The sequence below is a fragment of the Trichosurus vulpecula genome, chromosome 7 (assembly GCF_011100635.1).
Source record: "Trichosurus vulpecula isolate mTriVul1 chromosome 7, mTriVul1.pri, whole genome shotgun sequence".
In the NCBI taxonomy this organism is placed as follows: Eukaryota; Metazoa; Chordata; class Mammalia; order Diprotodontia; family Phalangeridae; genus Trichosurus; species Trichosurus vulpecula.
Window position 1 is genome coordinate 35,550,070 of NC_050579.1, and position 20,111 is coordinate 35,570,180.

The window sequence follows — 20,111 nt, forward strand, 5'->3', positions numbered from 1 at the left end:
TCTCTCTTCCTCCATTCCCCTCTCCCTTCCTTCCCTCTGCCCCTCTTTTTCCCAGACTGTTCACTATGGATCACATCCAGTCCTTTCTGCTCTAGCCCCCTTGCTCTTCCACACAAGGGCTGGGGAGAGGCTTTCTGTGGGAGGAGGGCTGGCTGCTGCCTCCCCCCACAGTGAGGCCATACTGAGGATCTCAGCTCTGTCTTAGCCAGATCCGAGAACTGTCACCGCTGCCTAGCTCGGCTTCCTGCTCTCATCCCTGACTGCCCTTGGCACAAGGGTTGGGGAGATGACCTTCAGAACTGGGGCTGGGGACACAGAGGGCCTCAGTGCCTCTCCTGTGGGAAGTCAGGGCTGCTGCATCGCATTGACACTTGCAGGTCCTTCCTTATAGTGCAAGCAGGGCCAGGCTTGCTCTGGCCTTGCAGTGGCTGGTGTTGGATGGAAGTCCTCAGGAGCCCAGCTCTGGGGCTGGAAGGGACCTCAGAATCCGTCTATCCACCTCCCTCATTTCACAGATGAGGATTTGGGGGCCAAGAGAAGTGACGTGGTTCACCCACAATCCCACAGGTAGCGAGGAAGTGGCCAAGGCAGGATTTCAATTTGTGTCCTGTGTATATGACTCCCAGGTCCACTAGGAAGCTGCATCCTCCTGTCTCCTGCCTCATCATTTTCCTCCCCTTACTCCATCCTTCAGTCATATTTTTATCTATAAAAGCAGTGCATTGACTTGAAACTTAGAATATTATCACTGGGAGGGACCTTCCAACCCTTCCCATTTTATAAAGGAGAAAAAGGAGGCTTACAAAGGGGGGTGTGACTTACTCAAGGTCACACAGCTAGTTAAAGGCAGAGCTAGGACTAGATCTTGTCTGCTTGTACTCCCACTTACGTGTTCTTTCCACTGTCTACCCTCACCCCCATGCTGCCTCCTCATTAGCTCGTTTCCCACCTCCAGACCTTTGCACAGGCTGTACCCCATATCTGGAATGCTCTCCATCCTCATTCCTCTCTTGGATTCCCTGGCTTCCCTCAAGCATCATCTCAAATCCCACTTTCTGCAAGAGGCCTCTCCCCGTGCTCCCACCCCCACCTGCTAGTTCCTTCCCCTCACTGTGTATACCTTGTATGTATGTGGCTGCTTAATATTGTGTCCCCCATTTGACCGTAAGCCCCTTGAGGGCAGGCACTGCTTTTGCCTTTTTTTGTACTCCAGCACTTCGTGCCGTGCCTGGAATGTAGTAAGCGTGGTTGACTTACTAACCAGTTGACTGGCTGTGAGAAAAAACCCTTTTTACAAGACTGCCAAGATTTGGGGTTGGTTTAGGCGCTGCCCTGCATAGACGCAGGGGAATAGGGCCCCATGATGACCCTCCAGGGTGGGTGCCTCCCCTCAAGAAAGGCCCCACTTTCCCTCCTGGCCCTCAGCCCACTTTCTCAGCCTTCCTTCTCTGCCCCCTGCAGAACCTGGCTGGCCGGCTGAAGGAAAACATGGAGAAGCTGACAGAGGAGCGAGATCAACGCAGTGCCGCGGAGAACAGGGAGAAAGAGCAGAACAAGCGTCTCCAGCGGCAGCTTCGCGACACCAAGGAGGAGATGGGTGAGCTGGCCAAAAAGGAGGCTGAGGCCAGCCGCAAGAAACACGAGCTGGTAAGTGTCCAGCCGGCCCAGAGAGGGTGGTGACAGCCGGTCTGTGGCAGACGTGTCCTGGTGGCAGCCTCCCTATCACCAAGGCAACCCCGTAGCTGGAGGGCCCCTTGGGGGACCCCTCCAAGTCCAGCCTTCTACCCACTACACCTGGTCAGGGCTGACCCTACAAAGCAGGGGGTGTGTGTGTGTTGGGGAGCCTGGTGAGGTGAGCCAGTTTTGTTGCATGGGAGAGAGAGGGTCTGGGTAGTCTGACTGGGACTGAGTCAGGTACAGGAGAGGGAGGAGTTGCCTACCTGGAGAGGAAGTGTGGTCTTTGTATAGGAGGGCATCCCATTGAATTGTCGCTGGGCCAATGGTACTGCACTACCAATGGACCAGGGCAGGTAGGGTTTAGTCCACGGGCTGGGATCCTCTCCCACAAAGTGGTTGGCTGCTGTGCCCTCCCTAGGAGATGGACCTGGAGAGCCTGGAAGCAGCCAACCAGAGCCTACAGGCAGACCTGAAGCTGGCCTTCAAGCGCATCGGGGATCTACAGGCGGCTATTGAGGATGAAATGGAAAGCGATGACAATGAGGATCTCATTAACAGGTGTGTGGGAGGGGACCTGGGGCTGGGTGCCAGTGCCCTGAGCCAAGGATCAGAGGCAGAGACTTGGGCCAGAAGGGGCCTCCTCCATCCCCCTCTGAGGAGGCAGTCATCATCCACTCCCCATCTCATCCTCCTCGCTGGGTGCCAGGCCCTGGTCTTGGACTTGGAAAGCCCGTTGTCCTCGGACTGACCATGGCATCATAGCCCAGAGCTCGAAGGGGTGTCTGGGGCCATCCAGTTCATTTCACAGATAGAGAAACCAAGGGCCCAGCGAGGTTAAGGTGACTTGCCCTTGGTCCCCCAAGGTAGAGCTGAGATTTTAACCCAGCTGGAAATGCGATTCCCAATCCTCTCCTCTGTCCCAAATTGCCTCTTGCAGAGGAGAAACTGCCAGGGGGAGCATCCCTTTCAGCCCTCTTCACCCCTTGCAGCTCCCTCCCCCATCCTACAATGCTCCCGGCTCCCTCCCGGCCCTCAGCCTGCTCAGGATGAGTTATTCCCCTGTTTAGCCGTGTTTCCGATGGCGCCTGTCCCAGTCCAGGGAGAGCAGAGATTTAAGGGCCTGGCGCCTCGTTACTGTGCCAGCGATTTCCTCTCATAAAACCCACCCAGGGAATGGTTTAGCCAAGGCAGATTTGTAGGCTCAGGCTGAGGAATCTGGGAGGCCGGAGGATGGGACGCTGGGGGCGAGGGGCTGGCCACACTCTTCTCTTGGACTGGGCCTTTTCTCCCCCTCAGAAGTTCTCCAATTCTCTTGTCCCACCCAGCCTCCAATTTCCACAGCCCAAAGTTAGCCAGGGCCCAGCGGCAGCCTGCCAGGTCACCATGTGTGGGCAGGCATGGAAGGGCATGGCCATGGGCAGAAGGTGGCATTATGATAGAATCACAGATATAGAGCTGGTAGGGACCCCACAGACCATCTGGTTCAGTCCCCTCAATTGACAGATGAAGAAACTGAGTCCTAGGAAGGTAAAGCAACTTCCCCAAGGTCACTAAGTATTTAGTGACAGATTTCGAACTCAGGTCCCCTAAGTGCAAAGCTGGAGCCCTCGGCCCAGCCAGAGACACGTCCAGGCCCCCCCCCCCGCCCCCACCTCATGCCCCCTCCTCCCCAGCCTCCATTTCCCTTGACTGGGTTGTAGATTTGTCTGGCCCCTTCCTCCAGCACACCTTGTCTTTATTTTTTACTTTTCCCCATTTCCAGTTTGCAGGACATGGTGACAAAGTATCAGAAAAGAAAGAATAAGCTGTGAGGACCAAAGCATTTGCATTCTCTGCCTCTGTTGTCTTCTAACCCTTGACTCCGTGTTATCTTCCCCCGCCCCCCCCCCGGGGTGGGGGGCACTCCGCTGCATGTAGCATGTGGGCACACATTTTGCCTTCTTTGTCAAGCCTCTAACTTTTAACACCTCCTCACTACATTTTCTAAATGAGTCTTGAGCAGGGAGGGCCGGGTCCCCAGAAGTTCCCTTGGGTCAGGGGACTGAGAACGTAGTGGTGATAGGGGGGGTTGGGGCAGGTGGTTAGATGTTATCTCTGCTCTGGTAAGGAAGCTGGCCCTTGGAGCGGGCACCAGGGAGTAGTGCCGCCCCGCCCCCTCCCGCCAGCACAGGGTCAGAAGAGCTGACCCAGCGCCTCCCGGTCTGCTTCTGTGATTTGCTGGGTTCTGCCAAGCAGAACTCTCTACCACACGTCCACAGCCTTGCTTTCATTGGGTTCCAGCTTCCCCACCCCCTCCTTCCAGTGGGATTGTCTCTTCTCCTAGTTACAGCCAGCCCCTCCAGCCCGAAGGGTCTTAGTGTTTCTCATGTCAAGGGCCTCTCAGGCAGTCTGAGCAATCCAGTGGACCCCTTCTCAGAATAATGTTTTTAAATAATTGAGGGAAATGATAAATTTCAGTGAGAGGTTAGTGAAAATTAAGATATATTTCCTTCCTCCACCCATCTCAGTTCATGGACTCCCTGAAATCTATCCATGGATCCCTTAGAGGGTCCATGGACCCTCCAGGTTAAGAGCCCCTGTTCTAGCTTCTCTTCCCTTAAGGTAGGCCAGAGATTGGGGTGGAATTGAGCTCAATCTTTACTCTCACTTGGGGCTGGAACCAGAATGGAGGAAGCTAGGACGTTGTTTTCTGTCAAAGGTCTCATTACCTTGTTTTGACAGCCATAGGAGGGGACTCTAATGTTGGCCTTGTCTGGGAGAAGCATTCATGCAAATAAGCACCAGCCCACTCTCCCAATACAGAGGCATGATAACAAATGCCAAATGGAGGGGACTTGATTGCCTGTGGGTATCCTGGGCATTGGGAGAACTCTGTGTGTTTGTGTGCACGCACGTGTGGGGGAGGCGCGTGCATGTGTATGTGTGTGTGTATGGAGGGGGGCTCATGCGTGTGTGTATGCGTGCCTATGTATGTGTATGTACACGTGTGGGGAGGTGCATGTGTGTGTGTGTATGTGTGCGTGTGTGTGCGTGTGCATGCGTGTGTGTGCACGTGCAAGACCACATCTGTCAGGCTCTACCAGGGCCCCAGGCCCATTCCCATTTCCTGTCTTCTTTTCCTTGCTCTTTGTGGAGCAGGAGGGCGATGGTGGGCTCAGGAGAGATCTGAGCCTGGCCCCGAGCCCCCTCCCCCGTTCCTCCTGCCTGCCCCACAGGGCTCTTCCCAGGGCCAGGATGGGCTGGCAGGAGTGAAGAAATCCATAAGAGCTAATGATAAATGTAATAGTGTGTAACAGTGATCGAGGGCCGCTGGAGCCCGCTTGTCACACACAATTAATATACCCCGCCGTTCTGTCTCCGTTTGTTTGTTCCCCCGTGATTTGGCTCCCAGTTAACTAATAGCACGCAAGCCTGGACATAAATTGTGTTTGACTCCAGGTTTAATTCTGGCCATTTAAAAACTCCACTGCCCCCTGAGCCGGCCTGCCCCCAGAGTTTGTTTACCGGCCTTGATTGTTTTACGGGAAAGGGCCCAAACATCATCCTTGCTCCCGCCAGAGGGGGAGAAGAGGGTGGGCGCCTGGTGCCCCCATTGGCTGACTGGAATATAACGAGGAGGATTCTTATTCTGAGTCTATAATTGTCCGCCTCCCTTGTGAGCCAGGCCCTGCCACTGCCGGGTGTCTCAGAGCAGCTTCGGGGGCAGGCTGATAAAATGCACATTTAAGATGGTTCTCTGGAGCAGCCCCATGCCTTAGCGGTTCCAGCTGGGGCCTTGATGACGCTGTGGAGCGGGAGCTGGCCCCGGCCCGGCCTGAGCCGCTCTGGGCCCCGGTGCTGAGTTATCGAGCGTGGAAAGGCGGGCCGGAAAATAATGTTTCGATTTACTTATAGATACAGTTGTTATTGCCGTAACCTTAATGAAGGCAGTAAACAGTGCGGCATTAAGGGAGATTTATACAGAAATCCTTTTAACGTGTAGACATAGTTTCGGCCTGCATTCGGCACCGGTGATCAATATGGTTATGAACGGCGGTGATAAATTAGGGAGCTTTGAAGCGGGAGAGGGAGGGCTTGAGGGGGTTGGGGTTTTTTTTTCACAAGGATGCATAAATCAGGTGGCATTGGTGTTCTGTGGGGCCCATGCACCACTGTAAATCTGCCAGGCATGGAGAGGTCTAGGCTGGTTGCTGTTAAACCCTGTTTACTCAGGGCTTCAGCAGGCCCTATCTTTGCTGTGATTTTGCATTTGACAGAAGCCCATAAAACCTACCTATTTATTCTTCCTCCCTATGAGTTGGGCCCATAAGAGCACCGGGTGGTTTCTCTTTGGTGCCTGTGTGTGTGAGCGCGCATGTACATGTACATGTGCGCCTGTGTGTGGCTATTTATTCAAGAACATAATTCAAGAACCAGGCCTCTCCCGTTGACACAAATGAAAGGCAATTTATACCAAGGAGAAACCCTGGCATTTCTGTAGCAGAGAGATGTGGAGGAACTGGCAATTTTTTATTTTTTATTTTCTTGCTACATTTCAGAAGCTTGGGTTTTTTTTCTGTCAGTCCATCAGTAAGATGTACCTACTATCAAGTACCTACTATGTGCCAGGCACAGGAACACAAAAGTCAAAATGCAGTCCTTGCCCACAAGGAGCTAATGTGCTATCAGTGGAGACAACATAAGCATGTATAATTGTAGACAAAATGCATATGAACAAATGCAAAGTTATTTCAGGGAGGAGATGCCAGTATCTGATGGAGTGAGGGGGTTGTAGAGGGACAGGGAAAGGGGGTCGGGAAGGCCTTTCATGGAGGGGGCTGCAGCCGAGCTTTGAAGGAAATGAGGCACTCCTGGAGGTGGAGGCAAGGAAGGTTTGCATGGGTGTGCAGCCTGTGCAGGGGCAAGAGATAGATGCTCTGTGAGGAGCAGTAAGTTGGCCAGTTTGGCTGGAAGCCAGCAGGGGTGAAGGGGGATGATGTAAAATGAGCCTAGGAAGGTAGGTTGGAGCCAGGGCATGAAGATTTTCAAATGTCAAACGCGGGGGAGGGGGGGTGTTGTTTGATGGTAGCATTACTATTGGAGTTTATTGAGCAAGGGTGTGGCATGGCCAGGCCTGTACTTTGGGAATACTACAATAGCAGCCATGGGGAAGACAATTCTTGCCAGGGGTGTAGCTTTGTTTCTACATGTGGTTGCTTTTATCCATCAACACCAAGGTCAAAATTTGGAGACCCTGGGCTTCCATGGGGATGGGGCAGCTCTAAGAACCACTCTGGGCAGAGGCACCCACAATAGCAGCCTGCCTGCCTGAGTAAGGGGTGGCAAGCAGGACAGAGGAAGGTAGAGTGCCCAGTCTGGGACCCTGTGGGCATAGCCTCACATCCTGAAAAGCTAAAGAGTATGCCCAGGCTCTCAAGGAATAGTTATAGTCCTTTCTCCTGCTCCCAAAACGCACCCTCCTTTCTCTAATATTTCATCAATCAACAAGTATTTATTTAGCTCCAGGCACTGGGGATACTAAGAGAATATGAAACAATCCCTGCCCTCAAGGGACTTATAGGACTACTAGAACAGGGATGACCTTGAATCAGTTATTTATTAAATGCCTACTCTGTGCCAGGCACTGTACTAGGCACTAGGGTTACAGGGACAAAAGTGAGCCCATCCCCGCCCTCAGGGGGCTTATATTCTACTGGAATGAGGATTATCTGAAATCAATGAACAGACATTGATTAAGTGACTGTTCTGTCCCAGGCACTAGGCTCTAGGGGTACAGGGACAAAAGTGAGCCAGTCCCTAGGCTTACATTCTATCTGTATCTAAGGACAAGTTTGGGGTGTGGCCTGAGCTGCCTTATCCTTGTAGTCAGCCTCTGCCCAGGATGACCCCTTCAATCACCCAAGTAGGCCTCCAGGCTTAGCTAGTCTTCCCACTATTTAAGGACTTCAAGGAGACTTGTCTCCTCTGGTCCCAGGGTTAGCATCACAGTCATGGTGTTCAGGGTCCTTCTTGAAAAAGGTCAGTTGAGAGCCAGCAGGGCAAGTCTCTGATGCCCTGATCCCAGGTCCATATTTGAATGAGCCCAAGATTGCCCTTTCACAGAAAAGGAGGTATCTTGGATAGTTGCTCTTCTGATTGGTTGCATTAGTGGGTCATGCCCAGTCTACTTCCTACCGGTAAAGCAGTGCCCACTATGGCATCTGTGTCTCTGTGGTGTGCATTGGGGAGTTCATGCAATTGTGTAACACAATAGGAGGACAGTCAGTCGATCAATAAGAATTGATTAAGCACCTACTAAGTGCCAGGCACTGTGCCACATGCTAGATAGGGCCCCCTGCCAATGGTGTGAGCAGCTGCCTCTAATCTCCCTCCTTTTCCTACCTGTTTCCCTGCCTCCCACTAAGAAGCATGCCTCCAACCCCTACCCCTGACCCCTTCAAAAGGGAAGTGCTTCCCCCACCTCTTGCCTGTCTTGTGGACCCTGTGTGATATAACCTCCTCTGCTCCCTCCTTCCCTGGCCCTGTCCATTTCTCTGTGTGTTGTCCAAGCAGCGAGGGTGACTCCGATGTGGACTCTGAACTGGAAGACCGGGTTGATGGTGTCAAGTCTTGGTTGTCAAAAAACAAGGGACCTTCCAAGGCTGCTTCAGATGATGGAAGCCTCAAGAGCTCCAGGTGAGTGAGTGGTGGACAGATGGCCGAGGGGCCAGCAGGGGAGCATGAGGGACCACTTCAGCAGAGGCGGGCACTCTTTGGGGCATGGGCACTTGGGCAAAGCAAGGAATATGCCATCGAGTCTCTCTTTTCAAGTCCTTCTTGGGGGGGATACTTTGCCCAGCTCTAGAGAGTGTGGCATTCGCCGTAAGGCCCCAAGCAGAGTGACTCATTCCCATATAGGTGACTCAACAATGTTTATACGTGTCAAGCAGGGATTGTGAGTATGGGAATTTTCCAAGGATTTTCCTGGGTCACTGGGACTGGGTGCACTGGGTTATTCAGGCTGAGTTTTCTTTAACCCTTTCTTGTTTCAGTGGCAGGCCTTGGCTCTGATATGGGGTTGGCTTCCTTAATCTTTGACCACCTGATAGGGTGATCTTTTGGGACCAGGGCCAGGGCCAGGATGGGGAGGTTCACAGTGAAGATCCCAGATCCACAGGCCAAGGCCCTTGTTGTTTGGGATTTCTGGGGCTTTAGTAGCAGTGAAACAAAAGGCACTCAGTGCCAACAAGTCCCCCAAAGCCCAGGGAGTCCACAGTCTCTCTCCTCTCCCTCATCTGGTCAGCCCCAATGCCTTGGTGATCTTGGGTACCAAAAAAGCTCCTTCTGAATAAGTGACTAAAGCCAGTTGCCAGGGTTTAGGAGAGCCCTGCTCCCCCCTTTTCCCTGGACTTCTAACTCATCTTCAGTCTCCATATCTTTTTCGGGCCCCAGGGTTCTCTTGCCACTCCTCTCCTGGAGGTCGGTGGCAGTCTCTTGCCTACCTACCTAATATAGTGGCCAAGAAGAATGGCAGCCCTCTTTCGCACTCCTCGCTGTCTGACATATTCTGGGTGCCTCTTTCCCTGCCAGCTCCACCTCTTCTGCCACAGCCCCATCCTTCCCCGCCCCCCACCCCGCCACGGGGCACAGCATGGGCTGCTCTACGGTTAGTAGGATGCCAAGTGGGTCGAGTAGCAGAAGCAATTTCCTGCCTGGCTCCTCCACTCCCTTCGGAATCGGGCCCCCTCACCACCAGCGCCCAGTGGCCACCTCTAATTGGTTTAATTTATTCGGCCGAGCAACATTTTGTTATTGCAGATAATGCCTCCGTCCCCGCCCCACTGCCATCCGTCTGGGAGCTGCGTGAGGCTCCAGGTAGTTGACAATGAAATAAATTGAACTAAACGCTTTAGAGGGGGGAAAAGTGATGGAATAGAACAATGGTCTAATTTACATGACATTCTCCACCAAGCTATTTTCACTGACGCAAATTATTTCGCTTCATTTCCTGCGAAGCTCTCCCTCCGCCTTTGCCAGGGCTGCTGTTGCTGCTGCTGTTTACCCCTCCCCTCCCTCCTCCTGGGGCTTTATTCTCGGGTTTAATGCTTGTTCTTTTGTGTGTCTCTCTCCCCCTCTCTCCCACACCCCTCTTCCTCCTTCATCTGCCGACAACGGGCGCGGCCTCACGTCTCTCTCTTAGACTGTCTCTCAACACAGTCTCCAAAGAGGGCAAGGGGGTGGAGGAGAGGCCGGCCTCTGCCCTCAGCTCCCTGAGCTACCGAAAACGGCTCACCCTCAAGGACTCCATCGGGGGCACTGGGGACGAGGAGTCCCTCTTCACCACGCTGAGTGAGAGGGCGGCCTCCCCCGAGCGGCCCCCCCGGAAGGCCCGCCGAGGCCCCGGTGGTGGGGAGGCCAGCCCTTGTAAGAAGGCCGAAGATGAGGACGATGGCAGCTCCATCCTCTCGGAGGTCAGGAGCCGGGTGAGCCGGGGGCTGGAGAAAAGATGGGGGTCTGACTTCGATCGGGCCTCCACCGTCTCGGCCCCCGTCAGCCGGGCGTCCTCGGCCACCCGGCGCAGCGCCCGGGAGGAGGAGACCAGGTCGTCGCTCAGCTTCTCGCTGTCGGGGTCTCCCAGCTCACGTCGGAGCACCTCTCGGCTGGAGGGCCTCCCCAGGACCCTCAGCCCTTGCCTGAGCAGGGCCTCTGGCTTTGGGCGAGAGAGCCCCAGTTCCCGCCTGTCCCTAGGCCGGAGCTGCCTGGATGACTGGGAGGAGGATGGAGCCAGCGTAGCTCTGAGCGATCTGCAGTCCCAATACAGCCACCCCTCGCTGGCCCGCAGCCTCTCGGTACCGCCCCGGCCCCAGACCGCCACCTCCGACGAGCCTGCTGGCCCGGGCATCCGTCCCGTCAGGCACCGTTCCTACTTGGACCCGGACCTGGAGGCCGCCATCAACGAGGTCTTGAGCTACAAGCCCACCGAGTTCAAGCGGAGCAGCCTGCAGCCCGACTCCGACGAGGATGACCGCAAGAGCGTGAGGAGCGCGCGGAGCGCCCAGCTGGGCGCCGGCGGGGAAGAGCGGGCCACCACCATCCGCCGCTCGGCCTCGGCCGCCGATGTGTCGAGGTCTCGGAGCCGGCACAAGAGCCGGGGTAAGAGAAAGAGCAGCAGCAGCAGCAGCAGCAGCAGCAGCTCCGGGTCCGAGCATTCCTCCGAACGGAGGCACCGCAGTAAGGCTCATTCTCGGAAGAGCAAGAAGAAGTCCAAGAAGAGGAAGAAGAAGAGCAAGTCTTCCTCCTCCGAGTCCTCCTCTTCCTCCAGCGGCTCCACCGTCTCATGTCGCAGCCGCTCCAGCGTCAAGAAGGGCCCGGAAGCGGCCTCGGAGGGCGAGGGCCGACCGTCCAAGGAAGAGAAGAAACAGGAGAAGAAGCGGAAGAAAGAGGTGGACAGCTTGATGATGCGCTACCTGTACCGGCCGGAGAGCGACTAAAGCAGTAGGTGGCCCTCCCGCAGGGAGAGCAGCATGCGTGTGCCATTGGAGTGTGCGCCACTTCCCCATGTACTAATAGCCACACTCACGTCTTCTGAGGCCTGAGAGAATTCCTGTCTATCCAGCTGTAGGCAGGAAGAACCTCTCCGTGCCTCAGTTTCCTTACCTGTAAAATGATAGCCTGAGGCACTCTAGGATCCTATGGCTTTCTGGGCCTCAGTTTCCTTAAGACAGGGGCAGGGGCCTCGGACTCACTGTCCACCAAGGTCTTTCCCAGTTTCATTGCTAGGGTCCTGTGACTCTCATCCTCTTCTGTCTCGACCTTTCTTTCTGACTAAGGTCTGGCTACATTAAGAAATCACTCTCATCCCTTGGCACATTCAGTTGCAACCTCTGATGCCAGGCAGAGAAATGGCATGGTTACCTTGGGTGCCAGGCAGCTTTTCTGAGTGATGAGAGGGGAAGTTTTCTGTGCCCCAGGGAAGGGAGTGCTCGTATACCCAAGGTGGGCACTGACACATCAATGGTAGCAAAATATATCTTGTCCTTTGCCCAGCTTCTTCCTTACTCTACACATCAGCTTCTTGCCATGGGTACAGATGGCAAGGGGGCACTGCACCACCTTCAGGGGGGCCAAATAAACCAAGCCAGGCTTAATCTGTCTCTGGAATGGGAACCCAGCGCCCACATAACTAAAGCCCATTGGCCTTTGTATCTGACCCAAGAGTGGCCTTGGCTTCTTCTTTTCCCTAGCCTCAGTCCCTGGCTGTGGGCACAGAAGATGGCTTAAGTCCCATCTCTAATGCTTACTACCCATGTAACTTTGGCCAAGTCACCCTCCCTTCCTCAGTTTCCCCCTTCTGTAAAATGAAGGGGCTGGATTTCATGGCCTTTGAGGCCCTTTGAGGATCTATGATTCTCTATAAAATCCCCAATTTGCTTCCCAGCTTTAGCATTCATTGTTGAGTTTCAGAACAGGAAATTTAAATAACAGCCCTTTGCCTCCTGCCACTTGAGTTTTCCTGTTTCCTTCTGGAAATGAAAGACCCCTGGACAGCCTTGCCCTGTCTGCTGAGGTTCTCTCCATATTCCTTCTCCTCAGCTAGCTAAAGGCCTTTCTGGGCCACATCTCCTGGCTTGTATTCTTTCTTGCCTGCCCTGTCCTCTGGTAGGGGGCAGCAGGGAGGGCAGCTTCAGTCCCTGCTGCCTTCAGAGGCAGGACAAGAAAGGGTGACTTCAGCAGGAAATTACCACTTCCAGTAGAGCCCATTGACACCCTCCCCAGCCATCTGTGATCTAGAAGCCCAGGCCTTCTTGACCCTTGGGGACCTCTCCAGACCTCTGTTTGTATCTGGACTCATGCACTAACAAGCACTTTCTGCATGCCGTGTGCATTTGTGGGCGAGCACCATTTGATCACAAGCAGGGCGGGCACATGGTACACATTCCCTGATTCTGGTTGGGTGACCAGTTGGGTGCCTTTGAGGATGATAATGAGAGGAAATGAGTGTACCTTACAGCATGTGGGTTCAGGGTCTATGTCAGGATGGGACAATGGAACAGCTAGGTCCCTTGATGCTGTCCCACAGGCACTGTGGACCCGATGAACCTCCAGAACGAAACCAAATACTTGAGATCCCTTAGACTGGTCCTGATTCCCCAGGGCTGCCCTGAAGCCTGGGCAGAAGAGGCCCATTAACACAGCCTTCCTTCAGTCTAGGACTTCTTAACCTTTCTTATGTCCCTGGAGCCCCTTGGCAATCTGATGAATTCTGTAGATTCCTCTCTGAAGATTTTTTAAATGCATAAAATTAAAATACCTATCTTACAAGGGAAACCAATTCTATTGAAAGAGTTATACAAATATATTTAAAAAACAAGATCATGGACCCCAAATGAAGAGCACCTGCTCTGGACCATGCTCATTGGGTCGTCTTTGCTTCTAAGAGGCAGACTGTTAGAAGGGGGTGCTTGAGAGAGCTCAGGAAGGCTGGTACTGCTAGGGAGGGAGAGAGAGACCGTTAGCTCCACAGGAAACAAAGCTGTGATGCCAAGAGAGAAACAGGAGACAAAATGTCGGACCTGCCATCTTAGCAAAGCATCTTCCCCAATAGGACTGCTTATGGACCTTGCCCTTTTGTCACTGAATGTCCACTGCCGTATGGGTCAAAGGCAGCTCAGGTATGGTAGGTAGAGCCCTGTACTTGGAGTCAGTAACACCTGGGTTCAAACCCTGTTCCAGACTCTTAGTAAATGTGTGAGACCTCACCTATCAAATGGGGTACATGATAGCGTCTATATCACAGGCTTGTTATATGGATCCAGTGAGATAATGTATGGAAAATGCCATAAAACCAAAGCACGGTAAACATTTCAGCTATCATTATTAATATGGCATCTTTTTTTTAAAACTAGACTTGTGATTTCATCTACCGGTGCACCTTCCCTACAAACTATAGTCTTAGGAGTTTCCTAGGGCAAGTGATTTGCTCAGCGGGGGTCAGAGGTGGGATTTGTACCCAGAACTTCCTGACTCCAAGTGTTACATTATTACAAAGCTACCAAGGTGAGGCAAGCATGGGATCAGGCATCAAGAGCTGGCTTTGGAGCCAGGAAGACCTGAGTTCAAGTCCTACCAGCGCTGACCCATCCTAGCTCTGTGACCCTGGGCAAGTCACATCACTTTTCAATGACCTAGGTGATGGCATGCATTAGGAGAAGGAATTTCCTCATCTTGGAGTTCCCTGTACAAATGAAACTACAAGTCCAGGTCCTATCTTTCTCATATATTTAAAGCCTTAGAGATTATCTAGTCCAGTTCAAAAGAAGTAGTTGGTAAATGAAGGTTAAGTGATTTACCCAAGGCCATACAGGTACTAAGTGGAAGAGACAGATTTGAACCCAGGTCCTTTGATTCCAAAACCAGCCCTTCTTTTGTCTGGGGAGTAAACCCAAAGCTGGAAGGATGGAGTTGGGGGTGGGGAACACTGTCAGGCCTGGGCACAGACATCATTAGCTCTGAGCCCCCTGTCCCTTTTGATAGCTTGGGCAGCAAGATCAGTAGCCAGAAATCCCATTCTTCTGCCAACTAAGATACATCTCCCAAGGCTCTTCTCACCTGGGAAACAGGAGCAGATCTGGAGTTCTTATACATTGTCACCTTGGGGAATTGGAGTCACCAATCGGCGCAGGTAGCATTAGGCCAGAACCAAACCACTTAGCTGGGAAGCCAGGAAGGGAACTCATCAGAACCTAGTTGGCACGAGGCCCTCGCTGGCATGGGGGTGGATAAACTGGCAGAGGGAGGAGTGGAGAGGGAGGCCTAATTTCCCATCTGGTGACAGGGACCAGAGAGAATTCAGGGCACGGAGGCTGCAAGGAAGAGGAGGGGGGAGTGGGACTTGCCACTACAGGCACTTCCAGTGGGAATTAGCGCGTGTGCCAAATTGTTCTCGACAGCCCTGAGCGAGAGATGCCGGCTCAGCTCTCTGGGAAGAAGGCTTTTTAGACAATTTGGTTAAAATGTTCAAAATGGAAAGGACGCAGCAGCTGGATGCCAAAGGGCCTTCTCCAGGATGATACTGGGAACGTTGGATTGAGAATCCCTTAGGTACTGGGGCAGATAGGGGGGTGAGAAATATAATAATAGCTAACATTTGTGTAGGACCTACTATGTGCAGGCATGGTGCTAAGCACTTTAGAGTTATTATCTCATTTAGTCCTCACAATAACCTTGGGAGGTCAGTGCTTTTATTATCCCCTATTTTACAGATGAAGAAACTGAGGCAGACAACAGCTAAGTTGACTTGCCCAGGATCACATGACTAGTAAATGTATGAGGTCAAATTTGAGCTCAGGTCATCCTGACTCCAGGCCCAATGCTTTATCCACTGCACCCCTGCCCACTGGCTTTTGGCTGTGGTTTCTGGTGCTTTCATAGCAAAGAATGACAATTTAGATGACCTAGTACCCTGGTTCTGCCTGATAACTCTAGGAACACAGGAGCAGGAGCTACAGCCTCCAGACCACCCGGGGCCTGAGTTTAAGTCAGTTCAGTTTGGCACAAGCTAAGCTCCCCTAAGTCCTGCCCCATTCACACTTGGATCTCACTCCCAGCCTCCAAGTCTTGGGGCATAAACCAGACCAGCTCCCCTCCCTCACCTCTTTTCAACAGAAGCCCCTGCTTCCCTCATCACACATCAGAGCCTGCCTAGCAGCACTCGAGGACCTAGAGGGTCACATGTGGCCTCGAGGCTGTAGGTTTCCCACCCCTGCATCAGACCATCAGCAAGCTTAGGGTGTCTTTCTAAAAACTAGGAGACTATCATTAATACAGAATCCAAACAACTAGAAAGCTTTAAAACAGAGCTTCTTAACATGGAGTCCATGAACTTAACTTTAAAAATAACCCGACTTTTAAAATATTTAAAGTATATATGTATACATAGATATAATTGGTTTCATTTGTAATCTTCTGTATTTTGTTTTATGCGTTTAAAAACTTGATTCTGTAGGCTTCATCGGACTGCTGTCCAGGACACAACAGAGGTTAAGAACCCCGGCTTTTAAAAAATGCAGTCCTAGGCTATGATACTTCTTGTTTGTAATGTGTGGCCCTTGGGTACTCTTAGAACCCAAAGTGCCGTCTGAATCATCAAAAGTTGACTCTTTGGTACAGTTTTTGTTTTGTGTATTTTATCATATTCAAATTACTTGAAAACTGGGAGCTCGTGCATAGAATATGGTTTATTCTATTTGCTAGAATACTCCATTGCCTACATTTTCCTGACCAACAGACTTTGTGCCCCTTGGGCAATGGCCCAGGCCAGAGATCTGGTAGGGGAGACTGACTTTTGCTTGTATTCTGATGAAAGCCACTGACCCAGCATAGGTTTCATGTGTCCAGGGTGGAAGAAAGAGGTGGGCTGCCTCTAGGTGGGACTATCCTGTATCCCTAGTACCTAGCATAGTACCTGGTTGCATAAATGCCAAATATATGTTTATGGGATGAATGAACGATATTGTTCTCCAGAGCCGTGTCTCCTAGGATCAGCCATTTTGCTTGGGGGTAGTTGGAAGGGCCTAGAAGAATAGAAAACTTCCTTCTCCAATTAGACATTTATTAAACACCTACTGTGTGCAGGGTACCATGCTGGCTGTTCTTGCCCTTCTAGTTCAGTATGTAAATACAATTATGTTACCTGGATATTTGAGGAAGGGAGGAAATGCAAAGAGGGAAATTTGGAAAGGCCTCCTGGAAGAGGTCGCATTGGAACTGAGTCTTGCATGAAGCTAAAAGTTCTGAGAGGCAGAAGGTGTCCATGGGGTTGCAAGCATGGGTTTAGGAGATGGAGCAGCAAGGAGGTTAAGTTGGAGAGGATGTGGGATATATGAAAGGGGTCATGTGAAGTGAGCCTGGGAAGGTAAGTAGAGCCAGATGACAGAGAGTTTTAAATGCCAAACCAAGTAATTTGCATTTTATCCTATAGGCAATAGGGAGCCATTGACTGTTCTCCATCCCAGGTCAGATGTCTGAGCTGTGTGATGTGGTGATGGTCACAAGATTCCTGTTCATCTCTGGGGGAACTGCCACTGGGGCTGGCTCATGGGCATGAGAGTAGGAGCCAGAGTGTCCTGAGAGCCATTTTCCCCAGCACTCCCGATCAACCTGGGTTTCCCTCTGTCTGCACGCTTCTGCCTGGAGGCTGCAGCCTCTGCTCCTGTATTCCTAGAGTTATCAGACAGACCCAGGTCCTGGGTCATTGAAATTGTCATTTTGTGCTGTGAAAGCCCCAGGAACCACAGGCAGAAGCTGATGGGGAGGGGAGAGGTCCAGGGCTCTAGAACTCAGGGTTACAGGGCTGGAGCAAGTAAGATGGCTTAGCACAGTGCCTGGCACATAGTAGGCACTTAATCAATGTTTATTGCCTAACACCTAATGACAGTGAGCCCTGGTTTGAACCTAGGTTAACCTCCCACCTCAGACAATTACTATTTGTATGACCTTGGGCAAGTGATTTCAGACAACTGGAGAGAGTACTAGGCATGGAGTCAGGAGGACCTGAGTTCAAATCTGGACTTAGACACTAGCTGTGTGACCCTGGGCAAGTCACTTAATGCTGCCTCACTTTCCCCATCTGTAAAATAAGCTGGAGAAGGAAATTGCAAGAAAACCCCGAATGGGGTCACAAAGAGTAGGACATGACTGAAAACAACCAAACAGCAACAAAAACAGCAAGAAGTTATTTCATCTCTGGGCTCTAGTATGTGCCAGGCACTATGCTAAGTGGTAGAAAGAGAAAGAAAGGTTCTTGCCGTCAAGGAGCTTCCATTCTATTTTTTTTAAGGCAATAAGGGTGAAGTGACTTGCCTAGGGTCACACAGCTAGTAGGTGTCTGAAGTCATATTTGAACTCAGGTCCTTTGACCCCAGGGCTGGTGCTCTCTCCACATACCACCTAACTGCCCCAAGGAGCTTCTATTCTAGGGTGGGAGATAACACGTAACTAACAAGATACCTGCCAGTACAGAGTAGAAAGAAGGTGATCTGAGAGGGAAGGCACTGGCAACTAAGGGAAGACCAGGAAGGGCTTTCTGCAGAAGGGGGGATTTGAACCAAGTCCTGAAGGAGACCAAGAATTGTAAGAAGTGGAGGTGAGTAGGGAGCATGCTAGGCATGGGGGACAGCAAGTATAAAAGTCCGGAGTCTGGAGATGGGGTATCATGTGTGAGGATCAGCACGTGGGCCAGTGGAGCTGGACTGTGAAGTACGCAGATGGAAATAAAATGTAAGAAGACGGGAAGGAGCCAGGTTTTTGATGAGCCCTAAAATGTTTATCTCCTTTACTTCACCACCTGATTTATCTTCTGGGTGAGGGCCCCCTGGCTCTTGTGCTGGGGATGGGCTAGGGCCACCCTCAGGGCAGGGTGGACAGAAGTTGATAGTGTTTGAAGTTGGCTTTGGGGGCTTCCCCAGGGGTGCCAAGAGAACATCCCCGTAGAACGTGTGTTCTTTCCTTGCAGCCCTTCCAGCTACCAGAAGTCCCTTGCCCTTGACCGATCGGATGACGAGCATGACCCCCTGGACCACACCACCCGACCCCGATACTCTCACAGCTACCTGAGCGACAGTGACACAGAGGCCAAGCTGGGGGACTCCACTGCATAGCCCATGGCATTTGGTCCAACGCCCTTCTCCCAGCGTGGCTCGCTACAGTCAGATGACTCTCCCAAAGGACGACGGGGCACACGCCTCCCTGCCCCCTATACCCGCACCATCAATTTGCATGGGAAAGACCCCATTCCAGTCCTTTCCAGGGGGAACCCTCTGGGATGTGGGTGGCTCCATACCCCTGCCATGGCGAGAGGGAAAGAGGAGAAGAATGTCGGGAGAGAAAACTTGGAATCCTTGTCTGCCTCCTTCCAAATGAAACCAACAGCATGGCTCAGACATTCCCTCTGGGCCAAGTGAATGGGAAGTTCCCTTTCAGCCCTCTTGTGTGGGGAGCTATGTTGGGATGGACTTCTTCACTGGGACATTCTTCAGTTGCTTCGTCCCCTGGAGGGAGCAGCCCCAGATCCTTCCCTCTGGGTGGGGAGGGCTTTCTCTTCTCAGTGCCTGCTGTCTTTTTTATTTTATAATTTAAATACCAGACCTTTTCCCTATCAAGGCCAAGTCCCCAGGAAGGGGGAAGAAAGAAAGAGGCTACAGCAAGGGAGGGGTGAAATAGGTGGATGGGAAATCAGACCTCCATCTTTGCTCTTCAGTTGAGCCAAAGACAAAAGCCCTGTTTGTCCAACTGAGGAGGAGGGAGCCATGTCTGGCTTTCGGAGCCAGGTTTTAAGAGTGTGAATAGGGTGGGGCTCAGAGGGTTCATGCTTAGACAGATAGACATGAATACACACCAAGAAAAATACTGTCCCCAGGAATACACAGGATGGTAAGTGCAGTGACCTCATTACAGGGAAACCCATTCCATGGATATAGGCTTGGGACTTAGTCAAACCACCATGTCCTCCTTTGTTCCTCTGTCCCAGTAGACTGACATAAGAACACAACTTCTGGAAAGGGAAGGCCTTACCTTGGGTGCTTGGGATCAGAAACACTGAAGACTGGATTTATTTTAGGTGCTGTGGGATGGGTGGGCACTTTGACCCAGTCTCCTGCACTCTCACATCAAGCCCTGATCCTACACTCTGAGCCTTTGTGTGTCTCCCTGCCTTTCTCTTTCTTTCTCTCTCTCTTCCCTCCCCTCTCCTCTTTCTCTTTCTCCCCTCCCCATACCCAAAAGACCATCCCCTCTTCCTTCGCTATGCTGACCGCATACCTTCTCTAGGGCTGAGCCCCCATCGGTTAGCCTTTCAATAAAAAATCAGCCACAAGGGCCAAAGAGCAATGCCTGGTGGTGCAGCCTGGCCCACTTCTGCTGGGTCCCTTTCTCTTCTCTCAGTTTGCACTTGGACTGTGCATCTCTTCCCCCCGGTTATGTTCAGTACGGAAATAAATCTTCTTTTCCTCCTGACCCTGTCAAATTTCCTGCAGTTTCTTTGAGTCAGGATACAGGTTTTCAGGGAGATGGATTCAAAGTTAGACCCATGATTTAGGCTAATTGCTCAGAGGGCCTTACAAATGATATAAGGAAACAGTGGGGTTGGGATGGGAGGGAATAGAAGACACAAGGAGCTTTTTCACCTTACAAACATGTAGTTTGGTCCTGTGGAAGGTCATCAGACTATTCAAGCTGACAGGACGGGTCGTCTGGAAGTCATCCCATCCATCTGCTACCTTCATGCTTTAGCCTAGCTCAAACTAACTGAGACTGGGGAAGTCTGTCAGCCTTAAAAATCTCCAGGGAAGGAGATGATAACCATTCACATTTTCTCTGGGATTACCAAACCCTTCCCCAATAGAAAATACTTTTTTTAGTTGAACCTCCATCCTCACTGTAATTTCTTGACCCAGTCT

The 20,111-nt window shown here is 51.9% G+C and overlaps 1 protein-coding gene across 7 annotated transcripts in view; it reads left to right on the forward strand.

Moving 5' to 3' along the window:
- MYO18A (myosin XVIIIA) overlaps positions 1–19,668 on the forward strand; it is a 152,961-nt gene extending 133,293 nt beyond the window's left edge. For 3 of the 7 annotated variants that reach the window (XM_036767278.1, XM_036767279.1, XM_036767280.1), the window contains 5 exons: positions 1,462–1,647; positions 2,096–2,235; positions 3,440–3,484; positions 8,230–8,352; positions 18,170–19,668. In XM_036767278.1, the coding sequence (XP_036623173.1) occupies positions 1,462–1,647; positions 2,096–2,235; positions 3,440–3,484; positions 8,230–8,352; positions 18,170–18,314 (639 nt within the window). In that variant the 3' untranslated portion in view covers positions 18,315–19,668. Of the gene's footprint in view, positions 1–1,461; positions 1,648–2,095; positions 2,236–3,439; positions 3,485–8,229; positions 8,353–9,856; positions 11,152–18,169 lie in introns of all 7 variants that reach the window. The other 4 variants (XM_036767281.1, XM_036767282.1, XM_036767283.1 and 1 more) reach the window with 2 other exon arrangements.
- The last annotated feature ends 443 nt before the right edge of the window (positions 19,669–20,111 follow it).